The following is a 19602-nucleotide window of genomic DNA, read 5'->3' as shown; positions in this document are numbered from 1 at the left end:
GGAAAGAGCCCCTCGTGCCCTAACCCTAAACCTTATTTTCAAAAGGCTTTTCTGAGCCTACGTTTTGTTCAGAGCTGGTGGAATTTAGGACAAGTCGTGGAAGCCGTTCTAAAAGTTTTGCTTTTGGTTTTCAATAGAGGGAAATCCAGTAATTGTTTTTAGCGATTGATTTATTTATTTTACAAGGAAGTTTCCAAACAGTGTTAAAATGCCCGTCTTTGGAAGCAGAAACATCCCCTGCAGCATGTTTTAAGTCCAAACGTTGCCGAATGAAAACCCAAATGGAGCAGACTTCCTTGTCTCGCATGTAAAGGCAAGCAGGAAACATAAATAAGAACAAGGTTGAATTGTCCCCCACCCTAATTTTATGGTAGTTTACGTCAAATTGATTGTGCTTCTAATACAGTTGGTGGCAGAATTGAAGGCTGTGGCTTGTTCTGAGCAGGTGTGTGAGACTAACCTAATAACAGGCCAGCCGGACCTTTACTTAATCTGGACTTTTATGTGGTTTGGTCAGTTTAAGGTTTCTCAACAAGTTGTTACGTTTGGCTGGAGCAGGGATGAGTTCTGTTTTGCTGTGGTTATTGAGAGGACTGGAAATAATGGCCTATCCTTAGCTCTGACTGTAAATGTCACAGCAGATAGTGTCTCTGCTCAGGTAACATGGCATGACTTCCCTTGGTCTTGGCATTGAAAGCCCTTTTGGTGTAAAAGTGAGCCGTTGGAGAGAGATTAACTCTTTCTCATCTTTCCTTGTCAGTTTTGTTCTGTTGTTCCCTTTGCCCTAGCTGTACTAAACACAAAAAGGTGTTTTGGATGCATCTATAGTGCACAGCGTTAGAAAGGCAGATCAGAAAATGTGTGCTGTGAATGCCTGGTTATTCAAAAAAATTACAGGAACAGCTGTTAAATAGAGGGTTAATTGACCATTAGTTTAATTAGAGAGGTGAAGTAGATTGTGGACAAGTCTCCCAAGGGATGCAGTAAAAAGGCCCAGTGCTTGAGTCACTGGGTTATAAATCACTTGAATTGATTGTGTGGAACAATCCTGCATTATTGTGAAGGCAGACTGAGTGACCTAAAGAGTTGCCTCTGTCTGGGAAATGTAGACTAGAGAGGGGAGCAACCAGCCAGCTCATTTAAATCAAAATCCTGAGTACTTTAGTCATCAGGAGCTCGTGATCCTGTGCAGAGATGCTCTTTTTCTCTGCAGCCGAGGCTGGAGCTGGTAAAGCTGTGGAGATGCTGCATCTCCAGTTACAAGACACCAGGTGCTCATCAGATCATTCTGCAGCTTGCCAGTGTGGCTGCTTTTGCTCAGGTGGGGAAACTTGAAGATAATTAAGGCTGTGGGAGATGACTGCAGCCCAATGCTTTGTGCAGTGGGGAGCTGACAGGCCCATGGCATGCAGGTTGCACAGACCTCTTAAGCTGGGAGCCCTTCAAGGATGGGAAGAAGGAGCAGGGGGTCTCTTTCCCACCCGTACGGCGTGGAGCCACAATCCTGGAATTGGTGTTTCCGAGCTACAAGAAACCTTAGTGCTGTTACCTCGCTAGACTCACAGTGGGGGCTTGCCTGGGCAGCGTAGTCCTGTTTCTCCTTCGGAGCCAGCGCTGGGTGTTAAGTATGAGCTGCACCTTATCGAGTTGGGATGATTTAGTTTGACGCTGAGTAGGGGGCTGGAGTAGATATCCTCATGAGGCCCCTTCCAGCCATACTTTCCTATGATCCTGTCGGTCTCCGAGTGTACTGGCGTGAGCTGTAAAGCAGCTCTTCGTGTGCTCGTGGGAGGAAGTCCCAGTTGCACCTTAAGCTTCTGCGCGGTTGGACTTGCCAGCAAAGCCCTGTTTATTACAGCAAAGTCTACACTATTGCTTTGTTCCTAGGGTAGCAATGGAGGAGCTTTTATCAGAATAGCTGATAAACTATTATAGCGGGGGCAAAGGGGACAGCTAAATTTCTGCCTGACGTGGTGGGGGAGGAGTTCTTAATGAGACGCTAGTCTAGAGGCTCTGAGCTGAACCCAAGGACTGCACCTCCTCCGCAGTAGACGTGGGCTGTTTGCTCTAGAGGAGTTGCATACGTGACAACTTCACCTATATGGATGGAGGATTCGGGGGGGGTTCTGAACCCCTGGGTTACTTACTTTTGCATGGTTCTCTCTGAGGTCGGATGGCTTTTCTAAAGATACGGTGCACCTTGATCTTTCCGTACTCTCTCCCAGCCTCGTGCTCTCTGGTCTGTAAGTGCTGCCGTTGAGTCACTGGAGACTGAGTTGCTTTATAGCCATTGACAGCTTTTATACGAAATTTCTAGCTCGGCAATATTGTGGGGTGCTCCTTGCCTTTTTGATGTTTAAGGCAGAGGGAGGTGTAGTTGGGGTGTGAATCTGAAATTGGGTACGGTGGCACCGTACGGATGAAACTTTTCAGAGAAGCACCAGGTTTTGTAGGCGCAGATGCATCTGATGGAGCAGGGTGTAGTTAACAAAAGCTCATGCCTCTCTAAAGGTGTTACTCTGCCCTTGCCTCGTGTCGAATAAGGCAGTCAAGTTATGTGCCTGCAAGTCTTGTTGATAATGGCCTTGAAAAATGCAGTGACGTTTCTATCGTCATTTCACTAAGCGATGTGATTTATTTCAGTCTATTCCTTATCGGTCAGTTCACACGCGCAGAGGATCCCACGCAAGCGTTAACTCCCCCTCAGTTGCTGTGAGTCGAGAGATGGGCACCTGCGATAATAAAGCCAAAGGTTGCTGTTCCTGAACCAGAAAGGACTAAGGAGATAGAGACGCAACAGGTTTTATAATACGTAGAGCCAAGACTGCTTCCTCTGCTCAAGGGTGCATTCACATTATGTCTCTGACTCCTTCCTAACTCTTCCTTGGCAGCTCCTTTTGGCAAGGAATCGTCCATGTGGCTTAGCCCAAATCATTGGGGTTGGCAAAGCACTTTAGGGATTTTATTTGTAGGTGATGGAGGCAATGGGTTTTGTTGCACACGTGTCCTCTTGCAGTGCTTGAAATAAGCAGGCGTCAGCCTTGTGCTACTGCATGAGGGGTGGGAAGGGAAGCAAACTAGTCCAGTTGGGGGCTGAGGGGCATGAATGTGGAAGCAAAAAGAAAACCCCTGTGTTTTGTAAATGATCAGAGACCAATACAAATGATCAAACCTGTTCCCTTGTGACCCTGTGTCTAGCCGTATGGGCAAGTCAAATTTGACTTGCAAAGACTTGTTTTGCATCCTCACCTCAGTGAGGTGACCTCAGTGCGGGATCCTGCAATAACCTTTTCATTTCATTTGGACGTCCAGGCACATGCCATTTACCCTGTAACCATGTAGGCATAGTGCAGGCTGGCACAGTCTTCCCCGTCTCTTATGCTGGTGTGGGTTAAACTAGCAGTGCTGCCGTGGCACACGGGTAGCTTTTTGTTCTTATGATAGTCTGGCTTGTAAGACTTGTGTAGCATTCAAGATTGCACTGTAAAAGCTAATACAGCACTAATTTCACTGACTTAAGCGTGTGCTGAGGGCTTCCAGCTTGACTCCTGCTTAAGCCCATGGGAGGTGAGGTATTTGCTACACTTCAGGATCAGGCCCCTGCTTTGAAGAAAAAGCACTGTAGCCCCCAAAGCCGTGCCTGTCACAGGATCAAGACCCAAAGCATTTGTGAGCCTGACTTCACTTTCACACAGCAAGATCAATTTTCCATTTTTAATAAAAGCAACTTCCTACTAGAGCTGGCTGAGTAACAACAGAATAAAAACTGCTAGTTGAAGGTATGTATTCAATTTGCAGGTACTTGTACAGCGATACGCTCCTTGTTTGGTATTTGATCCCGAGGGGATCAGATCATTTAGAAAACGGTTGCTTTGAATGCTGGCGACTTTTATTCTTCGGTGCGGTCACTAAAGCCTGACGCATCCTGACTGCGCCCTCTGTCTCTCTACACTTCCTTTTCACGCTTTCTTTCCTGGAATAAGTCATTGTGAGATTTTTCTTTTCTTCTTCTCTCTTCCTTCTCCTTCCCCCCGTCTTATACATACACCGATCACCTCCAGGGACCCACCCGCAGGGCTGGGAAACGATGCCAGGCATATTCTTGGGTCTCTTAACCAAGGACAGAGGTGTCTTCCTTCAGTCACAGGTTTAACTATCTCTCGGTAAGGAAAGGGTGAACCCTATCGCTGGCTGCGGCGGTAGCGCTCCTTCAGTAGCAGGTCCTGCACACCTTGTGACTTGTTAGCTATCCACCCTCTTTGTCACACGTGGTAACTCCTGTGTACAGTCATGGCAGGTGACTCCTTTTTTAAAACGTGGTAACTCCTGTGTACAGTCATGGCAGGGGACTCCTTTTTTGACCGTATTTCTTTTGGCAGAGCCCCTGGCAGAAACCTGGCAGCAGGGGTGACAGATGGGAGCCGAGTGTTCAATGTTAACTTCTAATACCTTATTTAAATGACGTTGTTTGTGTGCAGCCGTGTGCATGTATGTGTGTGTGCTGTATAAAGAGAAAACCACGCGTGATATACTTGGAGCTCTTATGAAATCGGAAGATTTGGGGACGTAGAAAGGATAGTTAGTTGTCATTTTGAGTGTACAGTTCAATTTGCAGATAAAAGCACCTTGGCCTTTGAGACCTGTATTTTAGACGTGCTATCACTCAGGCCAGAAAAGGAGACGGGAATCGGGAAGTAGAGAGTGAACCTGGAATTTGACTAATATCAGGCCTGGATTTAAAGGATCATCTAGGATAATGGGGAATAATTCAAAGACCTCAGGGGTCATTGGCGGCGGGAAGCCGGGGCCCCCCAAAATAATTTCACAGTGGCCGCCGACAGCAGCAGCATCACGGCGCCGCCATGCCCAGCATCCGCGCCGTGCGCTCCTCTGCCCCCACCGCGTATAGCAGCAGCGTGTGCTGGCCCCACAGTGGCCCTGCAGGACGGAGGCACGGGGGTCAATCCCCCCAAATAATATTTTATCCCGCCGCCTATGCTCAGGGTTAATGTTTTGCAGAGAACAGACTGCTTGTAAGCAGAAGAGATCATATGGAGCGGAACAGAAACACGGTGTTCAGTCCTGCTCTGCCAACAGGCTAGGGACCTTTAGAAACATAGAGCAAGAGGGATCACCAGCACCTGAAGGCAGCGATGAGGATGACAAAGGAGATGGGGCTTTGTCATTACGTGCAAAGGATGGGCATTTCCAACATGAGCTTATTTCGTTAAATTGTGAAGGGCAGGACAGGAAAGCTGTTTGGGAGATGGGAGTGTGAAGAGAGTATTGTAAAGTAACACCCAACAAAAATCCGGCGAGTCCTTTTGCAGGCAGTGAGCTGGTGGGACTGCCAACACTTTGAATCTGTTCAAAACTGTGGTGGACACAAAGAGTAGGGTGAGGCATGAGTGGCACCACTCGGTTGGTCAGGTCATCTCTCTTGTGCTGCTCCTAGCATCTCAAGATGATGGTTGGAGGGGAACTTACTGGGCCCCATGCAGACTATTTGCGGCGGTTTTCAGAAGAAGGATCTGCGCCAAACGGCAGCCAGAGTAACTCTGCACGTTGATTCCCGGGAGCGTCTAGCGTGGTTTGCTTAAGCTGGAGGAGGGGGGGAGAAAACCCTTTGGGAGGTGGCGTGGTACAAGAGGAATAACTGAAGTGATGGAGCTGTACAAGAGCTGAAGGTGCAGCTGTATTAGAAGCAAAAGTAGGAAGAGGAGAGAGGAGGGGCTGGGAGTGAGAAGGCACCGATCCCATAGCCATATTGAGGGACGCTGGGGTATAATCGTAAACTGAGAAGGGCATCTACTTGTAGGTACACCTTGGGGGCTACTGTAGGGTGAGATTGCTGATGCTTTTCTGATGTTGCAAGCATCAAAGCACTGTGATTTCTTGGAAATTGGTTGTGCAGTGCTGTAACGCGAAGAGCAGCCACTATGCCTGGCTTGCCATGCTTGAGCGACCCAGAGCATATCAGCACAGGATGCACTCTCTGACCCGAAGGGGCTTTTGGCTAGCACGGGACAAGGCTGTATTCACGTCAAGGCTTTTTGAGGAGTGTCCTCGACTGCTTCTGGATATATTACAACACTTCGTGATTTCACGCCATCTCCTGGGCTGCAGTGTTAGAGGGAGCGGCGACTAAACCTCAGCTTGGGTGCCCCATTTACAACCTGGATAATCAGACCTGATTGAGAGGGACTTGAACTCTCTGCTTATATTGTGCTTTTTGGGTGGAGTCAGGAAGACAAGGTAGAAGATGAGTGACAAAGTGAAGTGTGAAGTAAGACAAGGTAGAAGATGAGTGACAAAGTGAAATTTGAAGACAAGATATTTGCTTTGGTTGGCCATTCACTTCAGTTTGTCTTGTATTTATCAGATAGATAATCCTTGATGGTGATGGAGGCCCAAACAGCAACAACAATGCTTGATGCTTCAGTTTATCATGTTGTGTCATTTTGGGGGTTTTTTTAGAGCTTTTAAGGACTGATAATAATCTGTTTTGCAGCATGTTCTGGGGAGCCTGGCTGCATTTGCAAACAGAGCATCTTAGCTGGCCATGGGATTCGCAACCATTTGTCCTCGCGTATCTGTGGGTAGGACATCTCATACAGTGTTACCAGCAGGGAGAAATGCGTGTTTATACGTTTGTTCGATTCTGTTTTAGAAGTCAGTTATCACGAACGTCAAATTATCGGTAGTTCAAAGGACGATGACAGTAGCTTGAAGTGTTAGCTTAACAGTATGTTAATTCATATTAATTTCTGACTGCTGAATGTAAGTAAGTTGATGGTTTCCTTGGCTAGGTCCACCAGTCCTTCAGATTAGATGTCCAAGCCCAGCTTACTATTTTACTAAGAGGCAAAAAAAAAAAAAGTAGATCTATTTTTACACTGTATGGGAACAGTATGTGCTAAAACATCTTGTAGAACAACTAGTGAGTAGACGGAGGCTGATTTTAAAATTGAGGGTTGTAACCTAAATGAAAAGCCACACCCTCTGAGCCACACGGGTGAATATCTATATCTAGTTGGAAATGTTGCAGCTCTTTTAAGGTGGGATTTGTCATATTTCACTCTTTTTGTAAAAAAAACTGGGATCTGTGCTTGCTGAATAACGTGTGCACAGTTAAGAGAGTATGAGGCAATGTTACAGTAAAATCATGTCTTACAGTTTGGGAAAGTTAACAAGCATAACTTTTGGCCAGTTGACCCCTTTTTTTGTTAGATGAAATGACTGCTTGCACTTAATGCAAAAGCCATGCGCTATGTGCCCTTTATCACAAAGGATACCACATGTAGAAATTAGCATTTTTAATGTATGTTGGGCAGTTAAAGGCAAGCCTTGGGTTTAATCACTATGATTGACTGGTCAGAAGTCTTTTAGTAGCATCAAAAGCGCCAGGAATAAACTCCTACAAGAAGTGAAGACCATCAGAAACCTCATCCCTTTCCAGTTGACCTTCTCCAACATAAATATATGGCTGTGGGCATACTTAAAAAATTCCCAAACCCAAATGCTTCCCAGCGCACACTTCTCCCCACGGGAAGAAGCCAAGAGAACAAGATGCTGATCATGTGCAGCAACACGAGATGGGAAGAGACCTCTCAGGACAGTGTCAAGACCCCTATGACTGAAAGCAACTGAGCAACAAACCCTTGTCCAAAAAACCCACTGCACTAAGTCACAGGTGCTAAGCACCACGTGGTGCATGTAGGGTCTTGAATACAAATTTTAAGGGAAAAAACTCCACAGTGTGTCAGGGAAAGACGGCAGGAGATCCAGGGCACCACCACGTCTGGGAGGTGTTGATGAGTATGATATGAGATCATCCGTCCATACGGAGGAGGAGGAAACTGCAGTCGTGTATGTGCGCTTACAGGGATGGGTATGTTGCTTTGTTTCCTTGTGAGTCAACAGCTGTCAGATTAATATTGCATACCCAATTTCTCTAGCACTGAATAAAAGGAGGTAAAAATGAAAGGCAGCTAAAAAAAATAAAATAAAGAAAACATGCCTTGCAGCGGATCAGTTAAATAGCCAGCCAACTGCAGCTGCATTTAGTTTTTAGAAAACCGAAGATATATAAGTTAGGCTCTTGTGGGTGACTTTTGTAGAGAGGATATACTAACTGCTTGGGCTCCGTTGTCTTTGAACAGTCCCCTTGTGTAGGCACTAAGTGCTTTCGTATCTTGCCCACGGATACATACTCTTAACTGTGAAGCTATGGATAAGAAGAACAGCCTTCTTTCACCTTTCGTGAGACTGAAGGACGTGGCATTCATAACCAAATAATTTTAGCAACCTGCTGTCTCGTGGCAAGTACGTCCGCGTCTCTTTGACAGCATCTGTTTTGAGGTGCATCATCTTAATGGCCGGGCTGCGATTTGATTATTCCAGCTTGCTTTTTGTTGTTGTGATTGGATTATGCCAACTGGCTTTTTGTTGCAATTTTTTTCCTGTCTTGCCTAAAAGAGATTAAATGTGATGGACACGGTGCAGGACCGAGAGGTGGAAGCTGCTGAGTTTTAATTGCGGTTCCACACCCGAGCTAAGGAACTGTAGGCAAGGAATTGACTTCTGTCCTTTTGTAAAAAAGCAAATCGGGAAAGCACACGATATCCAAAAAAGGGTATATATAGCACTAGAATTTTGTCATGCTTTTCTGATTTTCATAAGGCTCTAGTGATGTGTATTTTGCTGTCTCTGATACTTTGGACATGGCCATACTTGGAATCTTAAAGAACTTCAGAAAGTGGAACTGTTCAACTGCAAGCGTCAGCTCAAAAATATTTAAAAGCTATTCAAATTATTACTTGTTTGGTATCTCTGGGATTTTTTGAGACGTGTCAGACCCTCTTTCCACCAGTCCCTTCCTTAGAGTTGTTAGCTAGGGGGGTACAGGCAGATCCACCCATTTGACTGGTGTCTAGAGCTGGCTTAAATTAAAAGTCCACTAGATACAAGTAGGTTGCTTGACATCTGTGAAAGTGGCTGCATCTTTTAGTGCTCTTGAAATTCAGGCCATTTATCTAAGTGCCTAAAGACAGATTTGGGAGCCTGCTTTGAAGTACCCATTTCTGTAAACCGTGGTCTAAGTCATTTCTGGACTATATGTTTTATTAGTGCAAGTGAACATCAAGAGGGAGACTGGGAAAGGTCTACGATAAGCACAGTTAGCAGCGAGCAACCGAGCCCTAGCATCTAGCCATATCATTAGGCAATTGAGAACAATTTCAGAGTTTCTCAGCATTTATGCTGATATGAAAAGGCAAAGGATTAAAGATGCGGGATCCTTGGCAACAACACAGAAGCTGTGATCCATTTATTTGTGAGGATAAGCAACAAATTATTCTCAGGTGGCAGCAGATTTTGTTATAAAACTCGGAGCCGAAGACTTGAAAAGGATGTACTTGACTGGCTGGAGGAGTGGCCTGCGTCACCACCGTATTCCCATCACCCGATAGTAATTGTTCAAACTGCACCCTTTGGAGACCAGCCTGTTTCAATCACCATCGTTTTCCTGCAGTGGGTTATTACTAGATCTTAAAACTATGCATTCCTCTTTTCCCTGCCATAAAGGAAGATCTTCCTCTTGCGTGTGTAGGTCAGGGTAGAAAGAGCCAGCGTACAAAGCTAATTTGAGCTGCTTTAACCAAAGTCATTCTCCAGTACCAGCTCTGATAGAAACCTTATGGTTGGGAAGCACCTTGCATTTGTGAACCTGATCCAGAGCTTTCGTGGCAAGTCGAGACGGACCGAGCTCCGGTGTCTGCTCACGATCTAGCTGTGCCGAGGAGCAGCAGCATGAATTTTATGAAAGCTGTGATCGTTTCCGTAACGGCAGCGGTGGAAACCTGGCCAGGGCACTTTCACTCTGGGGTTTGGTGCAGCTATAGACTGTGTTGGGCTCAGGCATTGTTAATAGTGTGGGCAGGGGGAAGTGCCTGGAAAGGCAAAAATAGTGGGTAACCTCATCCTTGTAGCATGAAAAGGCTGAGGGAAAGTGAGTCTTGGGGACCTCAGCCCCAAGTCGGGAAACTCTGGCTGTACAAGAGCTTGCACCTCCACACTTCTGTCAGCAAGATGTGGGGAAGGACCTTCACTTACATCAGTCTTTTCCTAGTTGGGCTCTGATTCGAAAGATGCAGTCTGTAAGCAGGGCCCCTGGACTCCGAAAGTCCTTCTCCCTTTCCATTCCCAGACACTGTGGGGGCCCTGGCTCTTTCCCCTAAAACTTTGGTAAGCTGCTGCCTCCTTCCTTGCGTCACTGGGTTAGTAGGGTTAGGCCTCTAGCTATCAGAAGGCAAAGTTTGGAAAGTCCTGGTTAGCGGCTTAATTATTCAATGCCTTTACATTAAAGGAGCATGTGACAGCTGAGTTGGCTATGTGAGCAAACCGCCCTACTTGTTTGATGTTGATAAAGGCAGTGGAAATCGGTTCATTAAAAAGGGAATGTGATGAACTGAGGTCTAATGGATCTCTTAGGCTGTTGTAAATTGGTGTTGGCATGCTCTCCCCAGCTCCTGCCGAAGCATATTATGGACATAAATGAACATGTCAGTCTTCTGACTCTCCCCTGGTTAGTCTCTTTTTTTTTTCCCGGTGGCAGATAAAATGCAATCAGACTATTTCACTTGCGGCATCAAGGAATATTCAAGTTCCCTAGCCCTGGCTAGCAAATGATACCTTTCCAGCAAGAAGCATTCAAAGAAAACTGCAACCATCTGGCCAGCCCAGCAGCATGCACATTGTTGTACTGAATACATTACAAAATATTTTAAAGGTAAAATTAGGCTAGCAGGGATATTACTGGTTTGCAGCAAATTACTCTAAGTTATAACAGTGTTATGGGGATATCTAGTGGTACAGGTTAGAAACCAGGTTACCAGTCTGATTTCCAAAGTGTTTAATAGCTGATGGCTCATTAAAACTTCTAAAAAGTGAGACACTTTTTTTGTTAACTACACCACCATTTTAAAAACAGAATAGTAGCTAGGTTATAGCCCCTTTATTTCTAGACTCCCAAATTATATCCATTTTTATTACGGTGGCTAATGCAGTCACTAAGCTGGGAAACCCCAGTGGAAAACTCGGTGTCATTTTAAGGACTTTGATCTGATCAGCAACAGATGAAGGTAATTGCTATTATATGTTAAGCTGATGGTTGCAAGTGTTAGGAAGGAATTTTCCCTAATTTCAGAGTTGCCAAACTGACTGATGGCTTGGCTGAGTTCTTGGCTTTTTTTCTGTGATTTCTCCACCCTCCTAGCACCTCTTTTTCTGACCTTGCCTTGAAACATTATGTATTGATTATTTGCAGTTGCGCAGTCTGATTGGTCTGCTCAGTTATCTATGTACCTATTTATATTGCTCTCATCTCCATAGCTGTGGCAACTACCATGTTCTGACCTTGTGAAAAGCGATCGACTGTATATGGGTGCAGTTTTTCTCTGCAGATGTTGGCATCATCGCTTTTTTTTTGCTTCACTTCTGGTGCTTTTAGATGCTTGCAGTATTTGTACTAATATTATTTTTTAATATGGTGGCACTTAGAGGCCAGTCACATTGGGAGCCCTGTGGTGTGCTAGATGCTGTACAAATATTAATTGGCATCATAGCAAAAAGCAGCTTTAAAAAAAACAAACAAAACTTATTGCACGATTCCTCAAAGAGTAGGGTGATGGCAAGTCTTAATTGAGCTGAACTTGCAAATCTGGTTGCGGAGAGAATATGATAGAGGTCCTTCTTAACTGTTGCTGGAGACCTGGGAAAACTGGTTTTGAGTTTAGGGGAAGCAGGCAGAACTTTTGTAGACTCAATGACAAGTGTTAAAGTATCTTGCTCGGGCTTCAGACTTCAGTGAGTTCTGGGTTTGCCGTGAAAACCATCCCCAGTGGACCTGGCTCTTAACGGGTATCTGGGTCATTTAGGTTGGGGAGCCAAAAGCCAGATCCCTCCCTACTGTCCTGTTGGCTGCTTTGGGCTAGCATGGCCCTTAACCATGCTAGCCCAACGAACTGCATAAGCTCAAGGAGAGGTTTGAACTTTAAACTCTCTAGAATCTTTCCAGGAAGTGGATACGTTTGAACTTGGAAAAACAATTGCTCGTCATCACAATTATGCAACTTTCCCCTTGCCCAGCTGGAAGCTAGGAAGTGAAAGAGCCAAGTATAAACTCTGCCTTTCCTTTCTCACCTAGACTTTCCTTGGGTGCTTTTCCCTCCTTCCAATTATCACTTCAGGTCACTATTAAAGTGGATAATTCCACTGACTTGCCCAAGGCTGCATTTGGCTGTGATTGCTCTTTACTGAGTAGAGCAGTGGGTTGCAACCTGTGGTCCATGGACCCCTGGAGGTCCCCAGACAGTGTCTGAGGGGTCTGAAAAGATGACCGTGGTCCATCAGAAGTATGTGAATACCCACATTTACAATTCAAAGAGGTCTGCACCTCCATTCAAGTCTTTTTTTTAGGGGTCCACCAATGAAAAAGGTTGAAAACTACTGGAGTAAAGGGTGTAATCCTGAATTCGGGAAGGGTGAGACCGAAGCCTCGCAACATTCCCCTTCAGGTGGCTTATTTTACTACTTCAAGCCTTTGTGGAATATGTTTGAAAGGTTGGCGTTTTGTTTTTTTCTCTTTCCCCTTTAAATACTCTATCCTAGGCGTCGGCAACATTTTTGGGCAGAGAAACGCCCACAACATAGACTTGTAAGATGTTGGCGTGCCAGGGGTGGACAACGGGGGACCCATGAAGGGCCCAATTTTCAAGTCTTTCAGTTATGCCAGCTCTTGAAAGAAGCATGCAAATAGCTTGATGTCAGCTCTTTTGCTTCTGCAAAGTTTGTCGTCTCCAGCCACCAAATATTAAGGCTGGAACTTCTCAATGACCTAATAGTTTAGTCCTGTTCTCTGTCTGCCCCCTAACCCCCCATGGGAATCTCAGCCAAAAAACCCCCCGGAGAATTTGCACCAAGGGGCTGAGAACTAAAGGGAAAGTATCAAAGTAACAGATGTTGGAGTTGGTTAGTGCAAAACAAAAGCAAAAATGGTGTTTTCCCTGTGTAAAAGGATGACTCAGACTGCATAGCAGCCATCTGGCAAGGTTGGAAGCTGCCGTTGCTTTGGTAGTCACTTCCCAAGGCATGCCCAAGCACTGCTTTGCATCTTTTTGCCAGCATTTAAAGGTGTAATCACTTGTCTATATATGCTTGGGTATTAGTAAGGTGCGTTTGCATTCACAAGGGTCACATCAATGAATGGTTCAAAATCTGCATCATAGGTATTACAGTTATGTGCATACTGATTAATGGGGAATCTGATTTATTATGGCAGCAGAAAGCCTAAGCAAATCCCCATAATCAATTCTGCTAGGAGATAATTCAGGCTTCAGTTAAACTGGCTTAGTCATAACTTGTGTAAGTACAACTTGCCGTTGCAGCAAAATGTGGATTTATCGGAAGCAGTTCCCTGGGGGCAGGAAATACACCTGGCATCTTTGCTTAGCTTTCTTGCCTAGCAACATCAAAGGCAGGTCTCATGTATGATGGTCTGTTGTCTAATGGGCAGCTTCCATCTTTACATTATGACTTCTAGGCAGAGGACCACGTCGTAGTTTGCAACACAGGACTCCAGATGAAGCGTACTGCCCCGCTGACGTTGGGTATGAATTGCACGCTACCCTGACTTCACCTCCGTGGGCGAAATAGCCCTCGAGCCGAGTTTAATAGGTTTGTTACGCATCGTAACCACGTCAGATTTGCCCTTTCCCGTCCAGCTGGTCTTATCCATGTGATCTCATGGTGCAGATTGTGTTTCTGAAAATGTGGGTGGGAACGCTGGGATGCAGGTGGGGGGCGGGGGACCCAGAGCAATCCTGAATTTGGTGGGGAGGCAGGAAGAGCGGAAACCACCCCCGGGATGCCTCTCGACCTGTGTGGATCTCTTCAGAGCTTTCTCCTCTGCATAAGACCACGTGCCAGCCTGGATCTCCTGGCATGCTGAGATCTCCTCTATGAACACACAGGTAGATGAAAGTTGGCCCTCTACGCTGTGTGATGACTTGGCCAAAGCACATGCCCCTGCTCTTTTGTCCCTGATGCATTCCTATCTCCGTGGTGATTTTGATTTTTATGTATGTATTTATTTTTGCTCTGCTGTTAAAGAATTGGAGTTTGCCTTCTTTCCTGCATGCACCAAAGGTGGCAGCTCTCACTGGCTTTGTACTGAGATTTTTCTCCCTTATTTGGTGGCCTTGGCAAACTGACCGGTGCATGCTGCAGTGCACGGCCTCTGTTTAAACAAGTCATTACAGTCCGGATCTCGTGCAAACAGAGTCTTACTGGCTGATGGCTCGTGCTAATTTAAGACCTCTCTGAAGAAGGCTTAAACTCTGCTGTTGTCCAGGGGATTATACCATAACTGTGTTTGGAGAAGTCTGGTATAACATCAAAATGAAGTAGCTTTCTCTCTTTAACCCTTTTTTTTTTTTTTCCTCTCCCTTAAACTGTGTGCATGCTGGGGCGCAGGATTGTGGGTGTAAGCGTGTGGGTAAGGTTTGTACTTGTAATGGAAAGAGGAGAACAAACCTGCTTTGGAGGTGGGATATGCTGTGTGGGGACAAGAAATCAAAACTGGGAGCTCAAGGAAGACGTCGTTCAGATCCCTGCACAAGGCAGGATTAGCTTCTCCGGCATCGGCGCCCCGTGCTGTAACTGCAGTCGCAGTTTCGTGACTCAGCGTTCGTCATGTAAATCATTGCTAGGACGCCCGTGAGCTAACAGGTGTGTGTGGGCTGGAAGCAACGCAGGCTGCAGATCCAAGGAGGACCCACGTTGTGCAAGCGTGATTGATCCTGGGGTATGTGGGGGTGCAGCTTTGTTACAGAGCTTCTGACCAGTCTTTACTACTTCAAAATTAAAAAAAAAAAAAAAAAAAAAAAAGTGAGTCTTTTAAAAAGCTTAGTTTAGGGTAAAACGAGCTGAGCACCACATGGATTTGCATAGGGGAGTGTCAAGTGGCACAACAGAAACCAGGTTAAGTTGCCAGGAAGGCTTCCCCTCTCGTCCCTGTTTCCTTTGCAGCTACCTCTGCTTCTCTCGAAAGTATCAAGAGTTGGGCAGCAAACAGGCTGAGTTGTCCCTGCTGGCCGTGGTTACCCAGTGGGACTGGCTAACTAACTACCACCAGTTGGACCTGCCTGGATGAGGCTGCCTGCTGATAAGCAACCGCTCCTTTCAGAGCCCAGCGGAGGATGCTCATCAGGATAGATGCCTCTGTGTAGCCCTGGGCTTCTGCCTCCTTGTTCTTATTTCCCTGGCTCTTGCCTGTTGATGCCTAGTTACCCGGTCCCGGGTCCTTCCTCGTTTGCTCCTAGGTCTTGCTTGTTCTGTTCTCTGGATCCTCTTTCCTGGCTCCATCCTTGTTCCTGCCCGCCGACTCCTTGTCCCAGCCTCCAGCTCCTTGACCCTTTGTGCTCCAGACTCCAGTCTAACCCTCTACTCACATCCCAGTCCCATATAACTATATCTGGACTGCCCAGCTAGTGGCTTTTTTAGTCTAGATCCCTGCTTCCTGTTGCTGATCCCTTCGCTGCCCCTGCACAGCTCCCGGTTCTCTCTGGGATGAGCCCCTTCATCCCAATCCCTTACAAACCCTGTCCTCCAGACCCACCTCTTCCTGATCCCCACCTCTGCAGGAGACCCTTGCTGCTCTGACCTTGTCTGTTCCTGATCTCCTGGGTTGTGTCCACGTAGGGTCAAGCCCTGACTGCGTCCTTGTATCCCGGACAGAAAGCGGCTGGAGCTGCCAGTCCAAACCAACTGGTCTCCAGGCTTGTACTTAATGGCAAGGATTTTCTTCAATACTGGGGCCACCACCTCACCTGCTGGCCACAGCCTGGGAGAGGAGCATGGAAACTTTATTTAAACAAATTTATCCTAGTTGCATTTTCCCCAGTACCAACCTCATTTTTAACACTAAGGGATTCTGGAGCCAGAGTTCAAAAGTGCAGAGGTAATTTAGTGGCCTAAGTCTCGAGGGCTTTCTAAGAAACGCGGCTGCTGCAAGTTTTGAGAAGAGCCTGAAGCACTTTGGCTCATTGCAAAAGTTTAGGCCCTGAGTGACTTTATTTCCAAGCCTTTGTAGTGGCACCACAGTCGGTGCATGAACTTGAAGTATCATGTGCTTAGGAGAGCAGTGAAAGCAGCTGCCTGCTTGAATGCTCCTGTTTAAGGCTGTTGATAAGCTTATTTGCTTTATATTCATACCACACCTACAATATGTATGGCTGGACTTCCTGTTTCCTAGCTGTGATTTTTGATTAATTTTAGTTTTTACTGGTATCGTGGCTATATGAAATAGCATCTTGCCTTAAGGGTATTGACTTCAAAAGCAGGTGAAAACTAGTTCCTTCAACAAAACTGCCGGTCAGCTTGCTCTTTCTGTGCCAGATGATCCCAGCTCAGGGCAGAACTGGAGAGGGAAGGTGACTTAAGTGAATATTGCACAGTACATAATCACCTTAGTCGCAAGGCAGCGCTCTTAACTTGCTCTAAAGAGCATTGCATTAATATGGCTCAAAATGTTCTTGGAAGGGAGGACGAGTCAGCTATGCAGTTATGGTGGTCAGCATAGCCTGCCGTTTGTTGCCGTTTGTTAGCTCACAATTTGAGGGTTGCTGAGATGGGGCATGCATGCTACTTCAGTCTGGAGAGAGAGCTGGACCTTTTTGCTGTTGTAATGCGTGATCTTATTACGTGGTATGGGCAAGACAGGAACCGTGGTACCAAAAGAGTTTTTCAAGTCTACTCTAATGGAAAAATGATCGCTTCTCCATAAAAAAGGGAGTACTCTGCCGTTCCAGTCGAGTTGCCACCTTGTGTATGTTGGGCTGATTCAGCGTTCGTCAAAGTCGGTAGGAGCCCTTCCACTAGCTTCCCTGGGCTCTATGGATCAAATGCATTATAGGGGAACCATTAGTAAAAGGCCAAAAAGAAAAAGCTCAAAACTGTTTGCTTTTTAAATAACTGCTTTACTTTTATTCTTGAGAGTGAAGTAGTAAATATGTTACGTATATTTGAATTGGAAGGAGTTTAGCAATACCAGCCTTCTTCTGCTGGACTCTCCTCTGAACTTCTTGCCAAGAGGAGGGAGCTTTAATTTCCGTGCATGCCAATTAGTGAGGGTCTGTTGTAATTAAGATAAGCATCTATAGGCTGCACTTCAAAACAGGGCTATAAAATGTTTCAGTAAGCAGACATGAAATTTCATATTTTTCCTGCAACATGGAGCAGAACCAAGAAATGCAGGCAGCCCTTAACTTTTCAGATGAAAGCTACTGCCGAAAGGGTGGGGGAGGTTAGCTGCAAAGAAACATCTGAGAGCTATAACTTCACGGCTCCATCCATCCATCAGGCTTGAAAGGCGACAAAGAAATAACATATTCTGTGACTAAGATTTAAGTTGCTCTAGGTGCTTGCTGGGACTTAGCTATTAAACTTGTACGGGGCAAGGAGGGTGGGGAAGTGTTAAACAGACCTCAAAGATAACAAGATGGTTTAACTTGTGCTCGCATTTAAATGCATTGACATTTCGTCACATTGCTAGGGCAATGCAAAATGTGGCAAAGACCCCGGTTGTGCTTTGCTGCAGAGGTAGCAAGTGAATAAAATAGCTTTTGCAATACAGCAACGTCACAGTTTTTGTTGGCCCGCTTTTGAACTAACAGAGTGCAGTACATTTATAAAGTGTTTTCAGAGCGCTGTAAGCTGGGACAACTCTCCTTGCACTTTAAAGGGCTGGTGAGTATGTAGATGTTAAACAGGCCATTTAAGAGCAGGGGTGTCAAACTCATCCTGGTCTGCGGGCTGGATCCAGACTGCAGAGGCTCCTTCCATGAGGCCAGCAGAAACTGCAGTGGGGCCACGCTCAGGCTTGACATGGATCCGAGACCAGGCAGCAGCACAGAGCTGTGTTCAGGTGGAAGTGCAGATCCAGGGGCAAATGGTGGCATGGGACTCGAGACGGGCATCAGCGTGGAGCCAAGAGCCCATGGCAGTGCGGGGCTCTGGCTGGGCAGCGGTGCAGAGCAGAGGGCATGCAGTCCGAGCGGCCATGCAGAGCTGAAGGGCTGCTACTGATGGCCATGGTCATCGTGGTCCAGGTACCCCAAATACTGTGGCAAGCCATGCTCCCACTTTCTGGTAGCCCACCAAACTACCGGCGGGCCACGTGGAATAGTTCTGCGGGCTGCAAATGACCGGTGGGCCGCATGTTTGACCCCCTTGAGTTTAGAGTAACTGAGAAGGACCGTGTTGGTGGGAAAGCTGCAGCCTGTATCGTACCAGGGGACAGATTTTCTGCAAGTCAGACGTATTTGCAGGGCAGACATTACTCTCTAGCTTCTCCAAGTGCGTCCCTTCCAGCAGCTGCTATGACTCTACTGCGCTCCTGTGTTGTACTGACAGTTTGAAGACCTTCCCTACAGTTAACACTTAAATTTCTTTCTTCCTTGCTGAACTTTGCCTCCTTCATTTGCATACTCCCTCGTTCAGTTTGTTGTCTCTGACTAATGTCGTGTGAATGCCTTAGTTGGTTCCACTTTTTTTTTTTTTTGGTACTGCTAGGCCAGCCCTGTTTTAAAAAAAAATTAAAATTAAAAAAAATCCAACTTCCTCTGACTTTATATAGCTCCTCTAGTTGCAGCATAATCCATGAAATTTATGGCTGTGGCATTTGAAAGCCCTTCCCAGGTATTTGATTGCTTCTGCTGGAACCAGGCAGAGGGTCTTCCCTTTGCACTTCTGGGAGCTTGCAGACAAAAGTTGATAGACCTAATACCAGCAGTGGGGTGAAGCACCTCGTATTCCTGATTATGTATTGGAAAGTCCATGTTGAGGAGAGCAGAGGAGCATGGCTGACGACTTTTTGATGTGAACATTATTGTCACCGGTTCAGAATTGTGGTTCTTACTCAGCTGGCTTTGTTAAAATTGGCTTTTATCATGTGATCGGACTTTGATAAGTACAAATCCCCTGGCTAGGTTTTTCAGTTAATAGATGTTATTGCGTTCTTTGGTGTGTTTCTATTTCATACACACCACAAGTCAGCTCTTTACAGCTGCCTGGACTCGAGGCATGTGTCCTACCCACAGCAGGTAGCCATACGTTCATCCGTTTTGTGCAGTTCTCCGTTACCTTTAGCTCCGTGCTCGTTATTGTAATAGCAACATACGTTCTCTTTCAAGGACTGCTGATAATCTGGCACAAATTCGGTAGCCAAACTATTTCAGTGCAGGCCTTTCAGTGCTCAAGCACACGTTAGAAGGAAGATCCAACCCATATGCCTTGGGGCTGGGAGGGAGAAGTTGGTCCCAGGAAAGGAAATAATATTGTAACAAATTTTCCACTTTAGTAGAAATGTGACTTCCTAATTTTGTTTGCTCTCGTTACTGATGCTTTCGTTAGCAAACACTTGGGATTCAGCATTTACAGAGCCCCCACCTGCCTCGGATTTGCCATCTGCTGCAGTCATAATCTTCATTTCAATTTGTGCTTCTGAAGGGAGCGATCCAGCTCTGTTTTTCAAATGGCCACTCG

At 46.0% G+C, this 19602-nt stretch overlaps 1 protein-coding gene across 8 annotated transcripts in view; it reads left to right on the top strand.

Moving 5' to 3' along the window:
* TMEM51 (transmembrane protein 51) overlaps positions 1-19602 on the top strand; it is a 30323-nt gene that overhangs the window by 909 nt on the left and 9812 nt on the right. For 2 of the 8 annotated variants that reach the window (XM_014527565.2, XM_025195609.1), the window contains exon 1: positions 1193-1321. The exons of 2 other annotated variants lie outside the window; for them this stretch is intronic. In XM_014527565.2, the coding sequence (XP_014383051.2) occupies positions 1195-1321 (127 nt within the window). In that variant the 5' untranslated portion in view covers positions 1193-1194. Of the gene's footprint in view, positions 1-1192; positions 1322-2158; positions 2244-6105; positions 6256-7199; positions 7892-13897; positions 14031-19602 lie in introns of those variants that run through there. 4 more of the 8 variants (XM_025195610.1, XM_025195613.1, XM_025195611.1 and 1 more) reach the window with 4 other exon arrangements.

Source organism: Alligator sinensis, unplaced genomic scaffold (assembly GCF_000455745.1).
Source record: "Alligator sinensis unplaced genomic scaffold, ASM45574v1 scaffold2065_1, whole genome shotgun sequence".
In the NCBI taxonomy this organism is placed as follows: Eukaryota; Metazoa; Chordata; order Crocodylia; family Alligatoridae; genus Alligator; species Alligator sinensis.
The sequence above is the reverse complement of the archived record's forward strand: the minus strand, read 5'-3'. Positions and strand labels throughout refer to the sequence as shown.